At 38.8% G+C, this 22,133-nt stretch overlaps 1 protein-coding gene across 6 annotated transcripts in view; it reads right to left on the bottom strand.

Moving 5' to 3' along the window:
- The window catches only part of PDS5B (PDS5 cohesin associated factor B), a 183,126-nt gene that overhangs the window by 138,963 nt on the left and 22,030 nt on the right, over positions 1 to 22,133 (bottom strand). For all 6 annotated transcript variants that reach the window (XM_080659888.1, XM_080659889.1, XM_080659892.1 and 3 more), the window contains exons 6-9: positions 18,270 to 18,350; positions 11,439 to 11,579; positions 9,166 to 9,281; positions 3,782 to 3,876 (exon numbers count right to left, since the gene is read on the bottom strand). In XM_080659888.1, the coding sequence (XP_080516014.1) occupies positions 3,782 to 3,876; positions 9,166 to 9,281; positions 11,439 to 11,579; positions 18,270 to 18,350 (433 nt within the window). The remainder of the gene's footprint in view (positions 1 to 3,781; positions 3,877 to 9,165; positions 9,282 to 11,438; positions 11,580 to 18,269; positions 18,351 to 22,133) is intronic.

The following is a 22,133-nucleotide window of genomic DNA, read 5'->3' as shown; positions in this document are numbered from 1 at the left end:
TTCAGATATGAGTAGGCAGATAGAGGGTTCCAAGGAGGGTATTTCTCCCTCCTCCTACCCCCAACCCGAAAAAAGATGAAACTGGTAAATACCTACTGTTGGAATATGACTGACAAGAATTCAACAAAATGTGAAAGCAATAATCTATTGTTAAAAATATTACAAAAAGCTAAACTTCGTGATTTTACCAGAAGGAAGTACTAAGAATTAAGACAAAACTGTGAGCAAATCTATAATAAGAAAAGCGTATTATGTTAATTAGACTGGATATCCTTCCAGACAACCTTCCGGATGAAGCCAGGGCTTCAAAGGAAGCCAGGGTCCTGGGTGCCAGAGGGAAGCCGGTGCCAGCAGCCAGACAAAGGAAGGCCTATTCTTGCACGAATTTCGTGCATTGGGCCTCTAGTACTGTATAAAAGGGCAGTTACAAATGTAGTAAACGTTGGTATAAAGTGTAAAAAAAAGATTAACTAAATAACAAGCAATAGTGTGACAAATGAGAAGAGTGTTCAGAATTTTAGCTTTCAGAGGTCCCTGACTGATCAGAAAGATACTGGAGAATTTTGATTAACTTTATAGATTTCATTAATCTATTATGCATTGAAAGCACAAAAATGAATGCTAACATCCAAGCACATGGAGAAAAAAAATGAGAAGCTAATCAATTGAGCAAAAGAGAAGAAAACAGAACAAAAGCAAAGGCATGGAGATGGAGAAACCAAGATGGTGGCATAGGTAAACACCTAAACTGCTGCCTCGCACAACAATATCAAAACTACAACTAAAAGACAAAACGGACACCACCCAGAACCACAGGAAAGCTGGCTGAGTGGAAATTCTACAACTAGAAGGAAAGAGGAAAGCACATTGAGACTCAGAGGAGCTGCAAAAGGCTGAGGTACGGAGACGCGCAAGCACATGGAGAGGACGGGCGGCTGAGTGCACGGGCGGCTGAGTGAGCGGCTGGCTTTCTAAAGCGGGAGGGAGATTGATGCTCCCAACTGTGCTGAACTCCAGTTCCGGGCGAGTTTCTGGGAACCCAGACTCATTTGGGGAGAAACTGGACTGTCAGGAAAAGAGAAAGCACACTGAGACTCAGGGGATCTGCGGAGGCAGAGGTCCAGAGGCATGCGCACGCAGAGAGGACTGACTGCTGAGAGCACAGATGGCTGAGTGCGTGGCTGGCTTTGTAAAGCAGGAGGGAGACAGAAGCTCCCGACTGCACTGAACTCCAGTTCCGGGCGAGTTTCTGGGAACCCCGACTCATTCGGGGAGAAACTGGACTGTCTGGCCGAGGGCGAAACTCAAGGGTGGCTTTCTCTTAGAGGTGCTTACAGCGATTACCGAGGGACACTGAGACCCAGGGGCCTCATAGGGCAGATTTGACGGGAAGCCAAGACTGTCTATTCCACCCTGAGGATCCGCCCCACAGAGGCTTTTGCACATTTGCAAGTCTTGTCTCATAAGGGTGTCTCCAGCACAGAAGTTCTCCCAGCATAGACACAGCTGATCCTCACAGCCAATTGGCCTGGAGGTCAATTCCTCCTAGTGATACCAACAACAATCAAGACTTAACTACAACAAGGCTGTACACACAGTCCACAAAGGGGTGCACCAAGAGGGTCCACCTCAGGTAACTGGGGAGGCTGAGCCACTGGGCCCTATAGGACACCTAGCACACAAAGCTACTCTACCAACTCAGGGAAGCAGCGAAAATGCAGAGACAAAGAAACAGGTCACAAATGAAAGAAATTGAGGAAAGCATATGACTGGATATAGAGTTCAAAACCAGGGTTATAAGGTTTTTCAAGAATTTCCTAGAAAAGGCCGATAAATTTAGCGAGACCCTCGAGGATATGAAAAAGGACCAACTAGAAAATAAACATACACTGACTGAAATAAAAAATATTATACAGAGACCTAACAGCAAACTAGAGGAACGCAAGAATCAAGTCAAAGATTTGAAATACAAAGAAGCAAAAAACACTCAACCAGAAAAGCAAAAAGCAAAAAGAATCCAAAAATATGAAGATAGTGTAAGAACCCTCTGGGACAACCTAAAGTGTACCAACATCTGAATTATGGGGGTGCCAGAAGAAGAGAGAGAGCAAGACACTGAAAACCTATTTGAAGAAATAATGACAGAAAACTTCCCCCACCTGGTGAAAGAAATAGACTTACAAGTCCAGGAAGTGCAGAGAACCCCAAACAAAAGGAATCCAAAGAGGACCACACCAAGACACATCATAATTAAAATGCCAAGAGCAAAAGACAAAGAGAGAATATTAAAAGCAGCAAGAGAAAAACAGTTAGTTACCTACAAGGGAGCACCCATACGATTGTCAGCTGATTTCTCAACAGAAGGTATGCAGGCCAGACGGGAGTGGCAAGAAATTTTCAAAGTGATGAATAGCAAGAACCTACAACCAAGATTACTCTACCCAGCAAAGCTATCATTCAGAATTGAAGGTCAGATAAAGAGCTTCACAGATAAGAAAAAGCTAAAGGAGTTCATCACCACCAAACCAGTATTATATGAAATGCTGAAAGGTATTCTTAAAGAAGAGGAAGAAGAAAAAAAGTAAAGATAAAAATTATGAACAACAAATACATATCTATCAACAAGTGAACCTAAAAATCAAGTGAATTAAAAATCTGATGAACAGAATAAACTGGTGAATATAATAGAATCAGGGGAATAGAAAGGGAGTGGACTGACAATTCTCAGGGGGAAAGAGGAGTAGGGAGTGCGGGAAGAGACTGGACAAAAATCGTACACCTATGGATGAGGACAGTGAGGGGGGGAGGTAAGGGCAGAGGGTGGGGTGGGAAGTGGGTGGAGGGGAGCTATGGGGGGAAAAAGAACAACTGTAATAATCTGAACAATAAAGATTTATTAGATTAAAAAAAACAATCATTCAATAAAAAGAAAAAAAAGAAAAGGCATGGAAAATAGAACACAAAATAAGAAAGCACAAATAAGTTCAACTACATCAGAGTCAAAGGATTAAATAAATATATTAAAGCACATGACAATAATATATATAATTTATGGAAAGATATACATGTAGCATTAATAGAAAACCATGAACAGGATACAGACCAAATTTAGTAGAGTGGTTTCTGTAGAAGTAAGAAGGGAGTATAGTTTGTGAGAGGCATTTTAACTAAATGTAAAATTTATTTTCTTTTTTTAAATATCTTAAGCCAATGCAGCAAAATGCTAACATTTCTAGGAAGACATAGTAGCTGTTATATTTATCTACATTTTCTGAACTATTCCATAACTTTGAAATAGTTAACAGAATAATAGTCAAAGTCATGATTTCTCATTATTACATAAATATAAAGTTCTGAACTGCCTTATAATTATACAGATTTCAAAAACCTTACTTTCATTTTAGGATGGTTAAATTAGCTTACAAAATAATGACTCTATCCTAAGTTCCCCAAATACTGGAAAATGTTAAAGTCTGTATTATAATTTAGTCACAGTCAAGACCTGTTCAAATCCAAATGCCTGAAATATTTTTAGAAATATCCTTAAACTACAAAATTAATATTGTCTCTGATAAAACCAACATTTTATAGGTGCTTCTAGCCTAAGTAGGCACTAGAAGTAAAAATTCTAGCTTCAGAAAGTAACTCTGATGATGACGAATTGAAACAAGACTTCACCTATAACAAAAACAAAAAAAAGGTTGTTTATCCCCCAAATATTTAAAATGGATTTTTTCACCAAAGAGCACCAGAAATATTTGTTATTATGGGTATACAGTACCTGTTAAGTCCTTTGCTAAATCAGGATGGTTCATGAGACAGTGGCTAGCAAATTTTACACATTCCAGGCGTATTGGTACATGAATATCATTAAACCTGTTAAAATATAAAGGCACAGTGATCTTTAAGATTAGAGAAACACATGTTTAATCTGCAATCAATTTATATTAATTTCTCTAATTAAAAGAATAACTTATATAGGATAATTCAAAGTAGACCCAGAGACTTTATCAAAGTTTTTGATATACCATTGTCCTATATAATAAGAGCATAATATGCTAAGTGTCTGACCAATAGGTTGACCCTTTGATCAGTTGCTATGACGCGCACTGACCACCAGGTGGCAGACCCTCTGACCGGTAGGTTAGCTTGCTGCTGGGGTCTGGTTGATGGGGATGGGGCCAGTGGGCCAGACACACACTGGAGCCCTCCGAAGGTCCCTCGCCAGCCGGCCAGCCGGCCAGCCAACCTCCCACAGTCCAACCTCCTACGGTCCAACCTCCCATGGTCCCTCCCCAGCCGACCAGCCCCCATCGGCCCCAATCTGCCCCAATCACAGGCCAGGCCAAGGGACCCCACCCGTGCACAAACTCATGCATTGGGCCTCTAGTATGTGCATAAATGTTTTCAAACCTCCTTATTAAACTAGAACCGTGGTCAGCAAACTGCGGCTCGCGAGCCACATGAGGCTCTTTGGCCCCTTGAGTGTGGCTCTTCCACAAAATACCACGGCCTGGGCGAGTCTATTTTGAAGAAGTGGCATTAGAAGAAGTTTAAGTTTAAAAAATTTGGCTCTCAAAAGAAATTTCAATCGTTGTACTGTTGATATTTGGCTCTGTTGACTAATGAGTTTGCCGACCACTGAACTAGGACTATCTCCTGTGATAACTATGTACTTTAAAGGGGCATGTTTAAATACATATTTGACTCAAATACAAGAATTAAAACTACAATTTTTTTCTATAAATACTTTAAAATGTTTATGAAAGTATAATGTGTGTACATAGTTCATAGATACATTATATAAAACTCATACTAGGTTTAAAAAGAAAACTATTCCTCAAAGTATTCTTTCTCATACAGAGGTATTCACAAATGTGTGGTAATCTGGTACTCAACCCATATTATTTTACACCAGAAGCCCAGTGCACAAAATTCATGCACGGGGGTGGGGGGGGGGTACCCCTCAGTCCAGCCTGCACCCTCTCCAATCCGGGACTCTTCCGGGAATGTCCAACTGCCGGTTTGTGCCCACACTTTTAATAGTTGACAGCTCCATTGCTGTTTCTTTCTTTTCATGCTTAAACTCATTGGGATGAGTAGGTATTCAAAGTGTGTATACATTTTGGGGGGACACCCTGTATATCTCTAGTCAGTGGTGAAAGGAACCAACGGCAGATTTGGAACCCCCAGAGAACTTCCCTCACTCCCCGCATGTGTCCCCACTCCACTTTCCACCTTCGAAGGCAGCGGGAGAATCAATGTTTTCTCTCATTAACTTGGAAAAGCACGTCCTGTCACCCGCTGCCTGCAGGAGCGTGCTAGGCTCCAAGCGAGCGAGGCTCAGTCAGGGCAGCCTTCGCTCATGGGTGCCAGCACCCAAAGTGCACATTCCTCCTCTGCAGTCGCCCCGACTTTCCCACCGTTTCACTGAGAGGATGGAACTCCTCACCTCCTCTGGGTTCCTGATCTTGAACACTGACCGAAGGCACCTCAGCAAGGGCCACCCGTGCCCACCAGGTGTGTCTGTCCCCACTTGCTCCCGCCTCAGCACCTGCATTAGCCCCATGGAGGTGATCTCCTTGCTGCACTGTCCTCCGCGGGAACAGGGCATCACCACTCTGCCCTCTCACTGTCATCTCACAGGTGCCCACCCTCAGCACCCAGAACACCCAGACACTCTCCAAAGGACGAGAGCATGCTGGAGGGGACGTGCGCACATCCTGTGGGGGATGTAGGTATGCTGGGGTTGATGGAAGTGTGGTGGAGGGACGAGGGGGAACTTGTGCGAACCATGGTCCGGGACTGTGACAGCGTGCTGGGGGACGTTCGCACACCAGGGGGGGGAAGGAGAGGATGCGCGCACCGGAGGCCTGCAGCTGCACAGATCCGCAAACCCCCGTGGCACAGCCAGGAAGACGTCAATCTGGCCCACCATGATGGCTGTCCCTGCAATCGCGCACCTTCTGGGCCAGGAGGCGGGACTTGTGCAGCCACTCCTTGGTGCTGATGGCCTGCAGGCGCTACTTCAGCTCAACCAGCAGGCTCTGCTTGGCGCCCTCACAGATGCCACCACCGCCATGTGGGGAGTACAGGCCGCCCTCTGCCAGCCCGCTTCCCAGGCTCAGAGGCTTTCCACACGTGCTGCCCACAGGCCCAGAGCGTGCTGCCCAAGGCGACAAAGGCGGGTGTCCTGCCCCGCTCCGCCCACTGGCCTCTCCGCGCCTGCGTGCGCTGCCTATCAGCCCAGAGCAAGGTGCCTGGCTTCGTCACCTTGGGCAGCGCTCCAAGCAGGTGGGCAGCGGGCTCTGGGCAGGTAGGCAGGTGTCCTGCCCCACCCCTGGCTGCTCGGAGCCTGCGCACTGCCCACAGGCCCACCAACTTGTCGGGTTAATTTGCATACTCACTCCTGATTGGCTGTGTGCATTGCAAAGGTACGGTCAATTTACATGTTTGTCTATTATTAATATAGATGGCTCTATTATAACTGTGCCCAATTTAGTCCTATCCAGTTAACCATCACAATTATTACATACCCATTAATATCAAAGCCAATTTTTATATGGAAATAAAAAAATTAGCATCTCTAAAAAAATTTGGTTGATATGTCATTTAAGTATCTTTTAATTTTAAATTTGGTTGATATGTCATTTAAGTATTTTTTAATTTTATATTTTCCCTTCATTTCTTTTTTTTCCTTTATAATTTGGTGAAGCAACTGCTTTTTGTTTGTGTATAGTGTTTTCCCAGTTAAAATTTTGCTAATTTTATCATTCTGATGTCAATTAACAGGCTCCCTTTTTTCCTAAGATCATATAAAAATGATCATATTAGGTTCATTTTTTTAGGAAGACTACTTTATATATGGCATTGTGTTCCTTTACCGGGAAGCATATGATATCTAATTGTCTCTAAACATTGATATTCAAAGCCTATATACATTAGTTCATGATGGATTACAAAAGTAACTTAAAAACCTTAAGAAACAACAAAAAAGCCCAACTGGTATTGCTCAATAGTTGAGCGTTGACCAGCACACGCCCAGAAGGTCACAGCACATGCCCAGGTTGTGGGCTCAATCTCCATTGCGGAGCATGCAGGAGGCAGCCGATCAATCATTGTTTCTCATCACTGATTTATTTTTCGTTCTCTCTCTCTCCCTCTCCCTTCCTCTCTGAAATCAATAAAAATGTCAAAAAAAATAAACAACAAAAATATTAAAGTGAAGTGAGAATTTTCCACTTGCTATTTTCATGTCTTAATTCTGTAAGATCAAAGGTTTCCAAATCTTGCATTGCCTAATACTATAACACACAAAATTTAGCATTTTATAAAGAAGAAAATAAGAAGGCTTCAAAATAAGCACCACATTACTCATAAAAGCTTATTACTAGAAAAAAAATGTTGTTTTATAAAAAGAAATTATAAATTCTAGCCTATGATCTCATAAAATTTCTTGAGTGTTTTAAATCCAGATACAGTTTATAATTTCTCAACGAAACATGTACCATACAGCCATAATAAATAAAATAAATTATCTTTAAGAAATATTCTAGCTCCTTGATATTGGTAATAATGTGAAAGTTTTTTGTCATTACAAGTAAAAGAAAAAAATTACAAAGTAATAGTAAGTTGACATACATTTAAATTAGGATTTTTCTTCCATAAAACCTATGAAGTCTGGGTAATCCAAGTCCTGATTTAAAGATATACTTTAAATATCTATATGTAAAAACTGTATTTTTGTTTTAACACATTAAACAAAATGGATTTTAAATTGAATCTTATAATTTAATTACACTTGTAAAATATTTTGCTTTACTACTCAAGAACGTCCCACTGTATTTAAAGAAAAAAAAATCTAAAATAAAACTCAAAATGACAATGGGCTAATATTTGTTAGTTTAATATAACTTGTTAAATGTTATTTATCTATAGGAGATAATCAGATTAAGGATTTAGCCCTTAGCCAGTACTTATAAAGGCTTATATAGTTATTTAAAAAATTAAAAAAAACTAAAGAGACAAAAATTTATCATAATTCATTGATAATTCTGGGATTGAGATAGAAATAAAAGTGGTAACAAAAATAAAAATATTGTCCTGGCCAGTCTGACTCAGGGGTTAGGGCATTGGCCCACAGAACGAAGAGTCTCAGGTTCAATTCCCAGTCAAGGGCATGTACCTAGGTTTTAGGTTCAATTCCAGGCCCCAGTGGGGGCACATGCAGGAAGCAACCAATCGATGTGTCTCTCTCACATCAATATTTCTCTCTCTCCCCCTCTCTCCCTCCCTCCCCCCCCCCTTCTCTCTCTCTCTCTCTCTCTCAGTCCTCCTTTCCTCCCTCCCTTCCACTCTGCCTGACAATCAATGGAAAATACATCCTCAGGTGAGGATTAAATAAAAATATTCTAATACAAAGGAAATAGAATAAGTCCTTAAATCCCATTTGTCTATTAATAACTTAATTACATTATTTGTTACGAGAGTAATTTGGGGACCGGGGAGGGAATCCTTTATCCTTGGGGTCAATGTAGGCTTCAGCCAGGGCACTTGAAGTGGCTTTAATATATTCAAGGTCAGGGATACCTTTAGAAACATAAAGAAACGAACCCTTCTCACAGAAAAGAGAAATAAGCAAACACACTCAAAATTTTGCAACCAATTTCAGGAGGTTTGTGGGTCATTAAAAGTGTATGAGGAACATAGGTTATCATTTCTTTAAAAGAGGAAGGAAGAAAGCTAGGAGGAGGAACATACATAATCATTCATTTACTCATTCTGTGACTGTCCTTACAATATGTATCTCCGAATAATCTAACCAAATATAATTATTTTGTGGAGGGGCTATCTCTCACATTAATGTATTTTTAGTTAGAATTAATTACTGCTATATGATAATACATTTTAATTCCATGATTATAATACTTTGTGAGGGAACTTTAAATGTATCATATTTTAAAAATTACTGAGGACAAGATGAGATGAAAAACAAAAGGAAAATTGTAAATGTGAATAATCATGATCAGCATTCAAAAAATCCAAAACATAAAACTTCATTTTTTATGATTTCAGAGAATAAACTTAAATGTGGATGGTGTTTTAAGGGGATATAAGTAAATATAAACATACATGACTTTTAAACAGGACACCAAAATCATATACCTGCCCAAGTAACACTGCCAAAGTGGTTTGTTTTGAGAAGCCAATTCTGAATCCTTTGCCCCAAACATTTTTGCTAGTAGTTTAACAACTTGCAGGCGTTCATCATTATCATTGCTCTAAAACAAAACACAACCATAGCTTTAAAAACATGAAGTAGATATATTCAGAATAATTTTCTCATTATTTCTCTTATCCTCCAATTGCACAGAAAACCTTCCATAAACTCTAGATGAAATATTATATATAAAAATGATCAATATACTTTTCACAAAATTAAGTCTTCAATGCTCTAATCATCTCAAATTACATCAAAGCAGTACTTCCTACATGAAAATACATCTGAAAGTTTGAGTGAATGTTAAGAGGTTCTCCCCTTACAATTGAGACTTACTTTTATTCAGTGTCAAATTCAAAAACTAACTTGCATCAAACCGTTAAAAAACTATTTGTGGTTTTTAAGAACAAACACTGATAAAGGACAAGCCCTCCAGTAAACAGAGAATTCCACATGATTGTCCTGGTTAAGCTCTTTGTAGGAATAAATATATGCTGAGGTCTCTCAGTAGGAGAGTTCATGTTCATATACCAGGTTCATAATGGAGTTCAATAATATGATGAAGCCTTGGACATGCAAAAATTAAAATTTGTTTTCTATACTATATTGTGGGTACTCTGGGGACAAGAACTCAATTTTACTGTTATTGATTTTGGTAACTCCAACAGATGACAGGGGTTAAATGGATAAGCCAGCAAATTCTAGAACTGAATATAATATGTAACAATTGGGAATATTAAAAAACACACACATACTGATATTCAAGGTGTGAACAGCATTATACGATTTTTTTTTAAATTTTAAACCAATGCTTCAGCCTAGCATTGAGAGCTCCCATAATATGACCTAACTCATCTCTACTATCTCATTATTCTTCCACGTAAGTAATTTTCAACCCTGACTGTACATTAGAATGACCTCTAAGGCTATAAAAAAGCAAAACACACACACACACACACACACACACACACACACACACACACAAACAAAAAAACAACTGATGCCTGAACCCTATGCCAGAAATTCTGATCAACTGGTTTGGTTAAATGCCTGGATATGAGCTTGTTTTTAATAGTTCCACAGCTGAAGATTCTAATGTGCAGCCAGGAATGATTTAAATATTCTTTATGCTGTCATCCAACTATAATTCCCTGTGTTCTACAAATTCACCCAGCACCTTCCTACCTCTATATGCTTCTGCATGATGTTTCCTTTGCTTCAATTGTATGCTGTTTTTAACTTTTGTGACACTTATAGTATCTGGCCTTTTATTAGATCTGGATTAAATTTTCCTCTTCCTTTCAGACTAGATGTTAGATTTGCTGAAAGTAGGAATGATAATTCCTTATTTTTACATTTCTTAGAGTATTCAATATTTTTATTAGAGAAAATCAGACCAATAAATAATTAAAGGTATGCCTGCCTATGCCTCATCAAACTGCTAACTACATGAAAAAAGGGGAGCAGGGAGGCAGGTAAATCAAATAACTCACCTAAGAAATATACCAAAAATGCACCCAAGAATAAAACAAGATTTATTATACTTCCAAAATACACAGTTTATTTTGTTGTTTTTAAAAAGACAAATCAAAATTTTTAGAAAAAAAGATATAATAGAAGTAAGTTAAGAACTTTTCTTCGTGGTACACTGGATCAACAAAGATTATTAATTATAAACAGCTTTAATTTTCCTGTAATAATTTGAAAGAAAAAAGATTATTCCCCAAATCTGCAAGTGAAACTAATAATGTCAAGTCAATGGGAACATGCTTTTAAGAGATGAAAAGCAAAGGTGCTTTTACCATAGGAATGCATAAGATAATATGCACAAAGGAATTTCACATGATGTGGATAACAGACCCTAAACTATTTTTATAGCCCAGTCAAGGGGTTTTGAGAACTACTATAAACTTGAAAACATTAGCTTAATATATAGCTATGACCTTAAAACTGAGTCACAACCTAGAATTTATCTGGAAAATATTTTGAGAAAAATACCATCCTTCCAATAATTAATTAAGCAGCTACTATTTGCTAAAAATCATGACAGGCTTTCAAGATACACAAATAGGCAAGGCACAAATATGTAATTTAAATAATAATTACATACCATTACTTCTGTAATCCTCAGATAAAACCAGTATAAGAATTAAAAAGCCACAAATAATGATCTTTGCTAGTTTAGTTGACTAAAGAATATTATTTTTAGAATAGTTACCTTTAGTTTGAATTCAAGCTGGGGTAAAACTGAAAGCAGCAAATGACTATCGATATTATAGAGTTCCAAAATTAAGTCAAAGACATGTTCTGACAAATCGCTGATAGATGTTTTCCCAAGCATCAGAACCTGATTAAAAAACTTTTGAAAAAAAATTGTATCATTAATAGAAACACCATAGATAAAATAAACTTTCTAAAATCTTAAGTATTATTTAATTAAATTATCATTTCATAAAAAGTCAAAGTAGGCATATGAAAACATTTTCTAACAGTAAGTAGGAAACCATTACAGCAAGCATGTCAAATTTGCAGCCCGGGAGCCACATGCAAACCCACAAGGAATATTTTTGCAACCCAGCTAATATAACAGTATGTAAGAAACGTTGTAATAAAAATTTCGTGACTTAATTTTTACAATATCCTGTTATACATAATTATTAATAACAAACTACAATGTTCTCTAATGACTGATCACTATAATCATGTTGCATTCTTTTCTCCCTTACACACAGGAGCACCATTTCTCTCCACTAATTCTAGCAGCGAATATTTTAACAGCCGATTGCCACGTCATTAGTCTTGGACTGACTTGTTTGGTGTGTGCAACAGGAAATATTTTGCTTTCGGAGAACAAGAAAAATAGGTTTATTTGCGTTACGCTTACTAATTTGTGCAGTTATTCAATGTCTGGTAAGTTCATGTTCAAGAAAAAATATTAATTTTTATGAAAATGTTCTATTATTTTGTTAATGACTAGAGGCCTGATGCACGGAAATTCGTGCAAGAGTAGGCCTTCCTTACCCTGGCTGCCAGCACCAGCTTTCTTCTGGAACCCGGGCTTCTCTCCCTCAGGCCAGCCACAGGCAACCAGGACCTGAGCTTCCCTCCCTGTGGCCAGCCACAGGCACCCAGGGTCCCAGGCAGCTTCACCCGTGCCCTGGCTTTGTCAGGAAGGACATCGGGAAGGAAGTCTGGAAGACGTCCGGCCCATCCGGTCTAATTAGCATATTACCCTTTTATTAAGTATAGATAGATTACTCATTTATTTCAGCCCTTTGTATTCAGCATGTCTCTATCAAAATAAACCTACATTTCTATGAAAATTGAAACTTTTGTTTTTTTGTGGCCCACATAAACTTAAACCTTGTTTATTTGGCCTGTGTTAGCCTCTGAGTTTGACATGCTTGCACTACAGGATACATGAAAAGATAAAACAAGGAATTCACTTTATACACAATTTAAAATAGCATTATCGATAAACACCCTACTACCAAACACTTTATTCCTCATTACAGTCTTACTATATTTTATCCTGTATTAGTTGTCTTAATTCCTCTACTAGATAATTCCGTAAGGATAAGGGATGACTTCTTGCTCACCTTAACATGTATAGAAGACAGCATAGAAGACAAAGCCTTACACCTTCACAGTAAGAGCTAATTCCATTTTTAAGATATGTAATTATATATTTACTAGAGGCCCAGTGCACGAAAATTCGTGCACTCGGGGGTGGGGAGAGTCCCTCAGCCCGGCCTGAACCCTCTCGCAGTCTGGGAGCCATCACTCCTTACCGCCTACCTGCTTACTGCTCCTTAAGGCTCAGTTCGCTGCTCCTTAGCACTGCCTCGGAGGCAGGAGAGACTCCTGCCACCGACGCTGTGCTTGCCAGCCCTGAACCCGGCCTCTGGCTGAGTGGCGCCCCCTTGTGGGAGCGCACTGACCACCAGGGGGTAGCTCCTGCTTTGAGTGTCTGCCCCCTAGTGATCAGTGCGTGTCATAGCGACCAGACGTTCCACTGTTTGGTTGATTTGCATACTAGGCTTTTATTATATAGGATAATGCAAAACCTCTTTCTGATCCTTTTTGTCATTTATACTCTCATAAACAAAATAAAATAAACAATACACAAGGTTTATAGCAAAAATTCAAATCCAATTAAAAGCACATATAAACACAAGGAAAATCAAAATTTGAACCATTTTTTTTCTATAAGCAGCCAACTCTAGTTCCCACATTCAGATCATACCACTACTGAAACTGGTAATGACACATGGCATAATGATCAAGTTCTTAAGTATTTAAACTCTTCCAAATATGTAAAAATTAACCCAGGGAATATACCACATATTCTCAACACAGCTTGTCTTCTGGAAGACAGGAGTTAAGGATTCTTTACGCCACATAAGCTGCCCTAATCTTTTCTCTTTGTGACAGTTTAACACACAACTTGGTTAAAAGGCTTTCTATATGGAAAGTACAAAGTCAAGGACTTCACATTTCTATGTCTCTTCTGCTTTATTTTAGTTCTTGGGTCATTCTTAAACAGAGTTTCTTAGGTCTATAAACCTGTACAAACTACCTAGGCATGCAGGGGAAAAAAAGAACAAGTTCTGTTTTACTATTCAGTCTTGATTGGTTTTAAAAACAATTTGTTTTCCCTCCTTTTTTATCAATTTTGTGGGAAAAGAACTTCATGACATTAAACATTCAATTCTCATTTAGGTTGAAAATAAATAAACTTTGCTGTTTCAACTCACAAATTTTCAACCGTTTAAAAACAGTAAATCTAGTTTTCCTTAACAACAACAACAACAACAACGACAAAAAACAATAATCTTTTCCAATATGGCCACCTTGGTGATGAAAACATCCTCTTCTATTAGTCTGGGAAAAGCTCATTTTTTAAAAAAAATCATTCCTTAGTTTATTTCTTACAAATTCCATCAAAAACATTTATTTAACACTTATATAATCTCCATAAAGCTAAGGACCAACTCAGTCTTCTTCATGCCCTACATGAGGGCTTACAATTTAGTGGAGGAAGCAAATATTGATTTGATTAAGTATTGCCTTTCAAAAAACATTTTTCACTTACAAGCGGGTAGCTAATATTCATACTAGAAATTAAATTATTTTATAACAATTGCTTCTTAATGAAAGGAGTATGTGTATGGTCAGTAATAAATTCTACCTTAGACTTAAGCATTTAATTTTAATTACAAAAGTGTTTTCACTGTTTAACAGTCTCTTACCATGAAGCCAAGTTGAGTTATTTGTAGGTTAACACTACATTACAGGAAAAACCTGAATTAAAGCACTGAGTATGCCCACACTGGTGTTTCTCAATGGTTAGAATGTCGGCCTGCACACTGGAAGGTTGTGGGTTCGATTCCCAGTCAAGTGCATGTACCTGGGTCCCAGTTGGGGTGTGTTTGAGAGGCAACCAATTGATGTGTCTCTCTCTCACTGATGTTTGTCTCCCCTAACACCCCCTTTAGAAACAATGGGAAAAAATCCTCTGGTGAAGATTACTTAGAAAAAAAAAAAGAAAAAAAAGCACTGAGTATAATAGTGTTTATTTTTAACAAAGCTTAAAGTGGATTTAAAGTTTTGAAGGAAAGCATTATTAACCCCAATTTACAGATGCAAAAATGAAGCTAAGGAAAGACTAAGCAATTTAATAAAATTTTACCTATATCAAAATGGACTTGATACATTTTTTTTCAGTATAAGAAAATAATTTTGTGTCTGTCTCCTAAAACTTCTGATTAAAATGATCTGGTGGCCCTGACCGGTTTGGCTCAGTGGATGGAGTGTCAGCCTGCAGACTCAAGGATCCTAGGTTCGATTCTGGTCAAGGGCATGTACTTTGGTTGCGGGCACATACCCAGCAGGGAGTGTGCAGGAGGCAGCTGATCAATGTTTCTCTCTCATCGATGTTCCTAACCTATATCCCTCTCCCTTCCTCTCTGTAAAAAAATAAATAAAATATATTTAAGATAAAATGATCTGGTGAAAAATAATATTACCAAGTAGTGATCCATATAGGAAAGTTTTTGAATTGTCATTATGTACTTTTTAAATTTTTAAATATACATATATTTTTTTTAGTTTTCTGAGTCAAGTTATAACTTTTATTTTAAAAAATAATCTACAACACCCCAGTGATTTCTTAAGTCCTACATATGCAGAAATCACTATCTATAAAGACCAAAGTGAATGTGTCTATACATAAGAGTGAAAAAGACAAAAATAAAAAATAGAAGTGGGTTTTATTTTTAATAATAATAATTTTTATTATTACCTTAGTATCTTACCTCTATTTTTGCTAATTTTCAACTAGGAAGGTAAATAAATAATGGCCATTACATATACAAGTTCAAAAGCTTAAGAATAACTTTTAAAACTATACTCATTTTATCCTGTATCAAGACAATTAAGTTCACTAGAATTCTAGTAATTTTACATGTATAGGTGTGAGGCAGAAAAATAAGTCTTACAAAAAAAGAGGGGGAAAAAAGCAATTCTTAACTTCTCAGCTAATCCTCAAATAAAACAAGATATAAGAAAAGAGGAGAAAGAAGAGATAACAAAGTACTGGGAATATATATGTAACTGAAAGTGTTCTTAGACCATTCTATTAATTCTGTTCCTCGGCTTCTGATAAAGATATAACAAACAAGAAAGTATGGATAGGGGGATTCTATTTTTGCAGACAAGAACTAAGAGCAGGACTATAACATAGGGCATAAGTAATTAAGAAAATGTTTTTACACTGATTTACCTGGGATGGCTAAAAGTCCTATCTTAGTCCTTTTATTTACCTTTTACATTTTATTATAATACTAGAGGCCTGGTGCATGAAAATTCATGCACTGGAGGGGGTCCCTCAGCCTGGCCTGCCCCCTCTCACAGTGTGGGAGCCCTCAGAGGCGGGAGGCAACCCGGCGATCAGGGCAAGGCGATGCCCCATCACACCTCTGCTGCTGCCACTACCAGCAACGCAAGCCTCGGCCAGCCCTGGTTATCTGAGCCTCAGGTGGCCCTGGGTGGCTGGGCAGCCGACATCTGAGGCTTGCCTGCGCCTCGGGCGTCGGTTGGGCAGCTGCCATCCGAGGCTTACCTGTGCCTCGGGCCGGCCCAGGGGGGCTGGGGGACTGGGCGCTGCCATCTTTGAGGGCATGGCAGTCAATTAGCATATTCCCTCATTATTGGCTGTGGGTGCCACCATCTTTGAGAGCAGGGCAGTCAATTAGCATATTCCCTCCTTATTGGCTGCGGGAGCCGCCATCTTTGCGACAGCGTGAGGGCCAATTAGCCTATTCCCTCTTTATTAGATAGGATTTTCAAGCATGCCCAAATGTTGAAAGTATATTATAAGGAACCTAGTAACCTAGCTCCAACAAATACTACTATTCTATCTTGAACCTTTTTTCTTTGATTATCCAACCCTAGAAAAGATATTAACATGGCATGGTGTTATTTTCTTCTTTTTATGCCAGAAAAAGGTATCAAAGAAAGTTGTGTTTCCCTAAAAAGCATCCAAGCTTGGCAATATTAATTTAAATAAATAATCACCAGGAGGAGCTCACCTACTGTATCTAATGGGCCATGGCGAAAGAATGCTTAAGTCTGGTCTACACACTTCAAGTACCATTAACTCAATAAAGAAAAAATTCAATCCACCCAATTTAACCAATATACTCCCCAAGACTTACAAAACTTAAATAAATCAACATTTAGAGTTCCCTGCCAATCTTGGAGCTATTAAAATAAGTTACATAATTTGATTCTCCAGCTTCTGAAAGTTCACCCTCCAAACCATTTATAAATCAAGTATATTTTTCCTAATCATCATGTGTTTATTATTATTTAAGGCCATAGTCAGAAACAAAAATTGGGATTTGCCAAGGTACTGTTGTCTAAAGTATGTTACTTTTCAAAGCACATCTTTTCATGATGTAGCTTATATACTGAATTAATTTTTGTGTAGTATAAGCAAAAGTCTCCAATAATTTCAGGAAAATTAAGTACATAAGTAATTATAAAAAGCTTTCTTTCTCACTTTTTTCAAAAAGAAAGATTTACATCATTTACATGTTTGAAGGTAGGTGAAAGCACAAAGTAGATGGAGAGAAAGAACTGCTATACAATGTTCTAGATTTGTTCCAAAAGGAACCATTCACATGAAAATACAATGAATAGTGCAATCTAGATTTGTGCAACTCACAGAACTGTGGAGAGAAAAAACTTACAATAAATATCTATCAGTGAACCTATGTGTTGGAATACATTTATTCTGAAAACAAATACAAGATTGTCAATCTATAATAACAAAAGCATAATATGCTAATTAGACCAGACGTCCTTCCAGATGAAGTCGGGGCTGTGAGGGAAGCCCAGGTCCCAGATGCCAGAGGGAAGCCAGTGCAGGCAGCCGGGGGAAGGAAGGCCTACTCTTGCATGAATTTCGGGCATCAGGCCTCTAGTGGTAAATAAGTAGATGTGGGGTGATTTTGAAAGTGCTCAATTTCATTGGAATTCTTCCCCTTTCTCAGAAAAGGTAGCTTTGTATGGAATTTCCCCCAGGCAAAATAAGATAGCCAACTTTCACCAAATCAATACCATCCATACTTGCCGTCAATTTTTAGATCTTCATATTAGTTCATATCTTCCTTTTGTACAAATCAATTTAATCTCCAAAAAGCTGTAAACAATTTCTCTGAATAATAAAAAGTTCCATATGTTTTATCTAATTACATTTAACTCTTTTTCTAACACTAGGAAACAGTATATCTTGCTAATCAAATAAAGCTGTTTTAGTTCCTAGGCAATTTGAAAGAAGCACAGAATAAATAAACAAGATGAGCGTTAACATTCTAGAAAATGTTAACCAAGAATAATTTTAAATAAGGACAAAGAAAATACATTACTTAATAATGAAAACAATACAAAATTTAAAAGTATGTACTACTTGTCAAAAATTGCTTCTAATAGTCTTTAAAATTTTGGCTAATTCTTTGGACACCTAATTACAAGTAAGACTTACATTGGTAATATATGGTTCAATAGCTTGAGCTGTCCTCTTCAGTAAAGCTTTTGCCAAATCATATGCTTGTTTGTTCAAATTCTGAAAAACATAATAATATCTATATTATATTTCTCTAACTATGAAAAGCAAAATAGTACCTGTATGCAAAAAAAACACTCAAATAAATGAATGAAAAAACTGTCTGAAATTCAGAATAAAAAAGAGAAGGCAAAGACATGTTCCTTTCTTAGGACTAACTGATCCACTAAATCATAACATCCCTTCCAAGCAAAGGTAAAAACATTTTCTTCATCTTGTTCATAACAATGTAAACCATATAGAAAAGGTCAATAAATATTTAGTAGATTCAAGAGGAAACAGTCATTCTAAATCTATATATTTGTACACAGCTGAATATAAATAAATACAGGCTGTTTCACTCCAGGTTCCAAAAACCCAAATGAAAGGGTTAAAGTGAATAAAACGGGGAAAAGGAAACTTATTGTGCTTAGCAGATAACTTGCCAAAAGCTTGCATTCTTGAGCTCCGCATAGCCTAGATAACTAAGGACCAGACCCATCAGTCAAGCTTGGTGCGTCAACAGAAACTGCCTGTCACCAACAGAAGCTGATAAAAACCTTGCCTCTCCCTCCAGTCGCCAATGACTCATTTTTCCAACTCAGCCTGTCTGCACCCAGATGCTTGAAATAAAATTTCTTTTAATACAGCCTCATGTCATAGATGTGTGACCCTGACCCACTGGAAACCTTTCACAAAACATCCTAAGAGAATAAATTGGGTTCTAGTGTGGGGAGGAAAGGGGGGGAGTGCACAGGGCTGGCAGGTGTGTCCACAAGAGGGGAAATACAACATCTGGGGCAGCTATGGGAAAGGAGATTTACTCAGCACATCTCAGAGCACAGGTAAATTCAAGTATACAACAAGAAACATAAAGAGTAAAGTATGAAAAGAAAAAAGGTACAGGAAAAAGTACCTTAAGAAAATGTACTTCTGAATAGATTCTGATGATGACAGAAAGAATCAAGACAAAAGATCTAAAATGGAATCAAGATACATTCTAGTTTAAACATATTACAGAGACCAGGGATGAATATCCTATAGAATCCTATATAATAAAGAGGTAATATGCAAATTGACCATCACTCCAACACACAAGATGGCCGCCCCCACGTGGTCAAAGATGGTCGCCCCATGTGGACACAAGATGGCCACCACAAGATGGTCAGCAGGGGAGGACAATTGTGGGCGATCAGGCCAGCAGGGGAGGGCAGTTAGAGGTGACCAGGTCAGCAAGGGAGGGAAGTTGGGAGGGACCAGGCCTGCAAAGGAGGGCAGTTGGGGGTGATCAGGCCTGCAGGGAAGGGTAGTTAGGGGTGACCAGGCCAGCAGAGGAGGGCAGTTGGGGATGACCAGGCCTGCAGGGGAGAGCAGTTAGGGGCGACCAGGTCAGCAGGGGAGGGCAGTTGCGGGGGGCAAGGCCTGCAGGGTAGGGCAGTTTTGGGGGACCAGGCATGCAGGGGAGGGCAGTTAGGGGCAACCAGGCCAGCAAGGGAGGGAAGTTAGGAGCAACCGGGCCAGCAGAGGAGGGCCATTGGGGCTGACCAGGCCTGCAGGGGAGAACAGTTGGGGGTGACCAGGCCAGCAAGGGAGGGAAGTTAGGGGCGACTGGGCCAGCAGGAGAGGGCAGTTTTGGGGGCGACCAGGCCAGCAGGGGAGGACAGTTAGGGGTGACCAGGCCAGCAAGGGAGGGAAGTTAGGAGCAACCGGGCCAGCAGAGGAAGGCAGTTGGGGGAGACCCAAGCCTGCAGGGGAGGGAAGTTGGGGGCGACCAGGCCAGCAAGGGAGGGAAGTTAGGGGAGATCAGGCCAGCAAGGGAGGGAAGTTAGGGGTGAATGGGCCAGCAGAGGAAGGCAGTTGGGGCTGACCAGGCCTGCAGGGGAGGGCAGTTGGGGGTGACCAGGCCAGCAAGGGAGGGAAGTTAGGGGCGACTGGGCCAGCAGGAGAGGGCAGTTGGGGGTGACCAGGCCTGCAGGGGAGGGCAGTTGGGGGCGACTGGGCCAGCAGGAAAGAGCAGTTAGGGGTGACCAGGCTGGCAGGTGAGGGCAGTTAGGGGCAGTTAGGTAGGCAGGCAGGCGAGCAGTTGGGAGCCAGCAGTCCTGGATTGTGAGAGGGATCCCAGATTGGAGAGGGTGCAGGCTGGGCTGAGGGACACACACCCCTCCCCCGTGCACAAATTTCGTGCACCGGGCCTCTAGTATGTATATATGCTGAAACTCACATTCAGCATAATTTTACATTTGTATTGTTATTTGTGTTGTATTACTTCATTCATTTCTAACAGCTATTTAGTGTTTTACTATATATGCTACAGCTTACTCATTCTCTTATTCATAGACATTTAATTACATGTCTTGTACATGCCTGCTTGTACATTTAGTACTTTTCTGTAAATACTATCTTCCATTTTGTTATTTATTTGTAGAGATTTTCTATAAATTTGACACACTAAACCTTTGTCAATTATATGTGTAACATGCCATGGCCTACATTTGTCTTTCCAAGAAAGTTTTTGGTGTTTTAGACATATAGAAATTAAAAATTAAATGTAATCAAACGTATCAATCTTTGCTTATTTGCCTTGTGCTTTATATCTGAAGAAATTCTTTTCCAATTTGTGGTTAAGATATTGTTTTATGTTTACAAATAAAATTTTAAAAACTTGTTTCTCAGATTTAAATCTTTATTCTACCTGTAGTTTATTTTTAGATATGGTGTAAAATAAGAATTTACTATTGCCCTGGCTGATGTTTCTCAATGGTTAGAGCAACGACCTGCACACTGAAGGCTTCAGGTTTAATTCCCGGTCAAAGGCACATAACTTGAGTTGCAGGTTCAATCCCCAGCCCTGGTAGGGGCAAATGCAGGAGGCAACCAATCAATGTGTCTCTCTCACACTGATATCTCTCTCCATCTCCCTCTCCCTCTCCCTATTCCTCTCTCCCTCCCTTCTACTTTCTCTAAAAATGAATGGAAAAAATATCCTCTGGTGACAATTAGCAATAAATAAATAAATAAATAAATAAATAAATAAATAAATAATAAAATAAGCTAATTATTATTGTCCATATAAATAATCAATTGTCCTAAAAAACCATTCATCAAATAGTCTGTTTTCCCTCCAATTACCTGTAATACCCACATACTCAAGTTTCTATATAACCAGGCAGCCATGTGAAAATTCTCCATTATTTCCTTATCTCTTTTTGTCTATTACTGTCTACTTATAGTCAACGAAACAGAAGGAAACAATGTCTTAACAGTGGGTAAGATCAGTTCCTACTTTCTTATTCTTATTCAAAATTGTTTGGCTATTATTCGTCATTTGCTCATCATGTAAATTTTAAAATCAGTTTGTCAAACTACAGAAAGATGCACATACACACACATAGACACTTCCAGCTTCTATTTTGACTGAATTACGTATTCATATGCAGAGCTGTCATCAGTATGATGCTGGGTTTCCCGTCCCATAAAACAATAACAAATCATGCAACATATTTAAGTTTTCTATTTTTTCAGTCAACCAATGATTCTCAACATAAAGATCATGTACATTTTTGTTAAACTTCTAAGTAGTACAAGTCTTTGTTTAAAGCTACAAATGATTTTTTTAAATATTATACCAGCAGATCTTTATATATTGATCTTGTATCTAGCAACTTTGCAAAATTTTCTCATATTGGAAACTATACTTTCTTCTGCACAGGCTGTCATATCATCTGCAAATAATTTCAGTTTTGTGTCATCTTTCTAATACTTTTATCTTTTATTTGTCTGTCTTGTTTTATTCTACTAACTTAA

This window comes from Plecotus auritus, assembly GCF_963455305.1.
Source record: "Plecotus auritus genome assembly, chromosome: 3".
Lineage (NCBI taxonomy): Eukaryota > Metazoa > Chordata > Mammalia > Chiroptera > Vespertilionidae > Plecotus > Plecotus auritus.
This window is presented reverse-complemented; position numbering and strand designations above follow the sequence as displayed.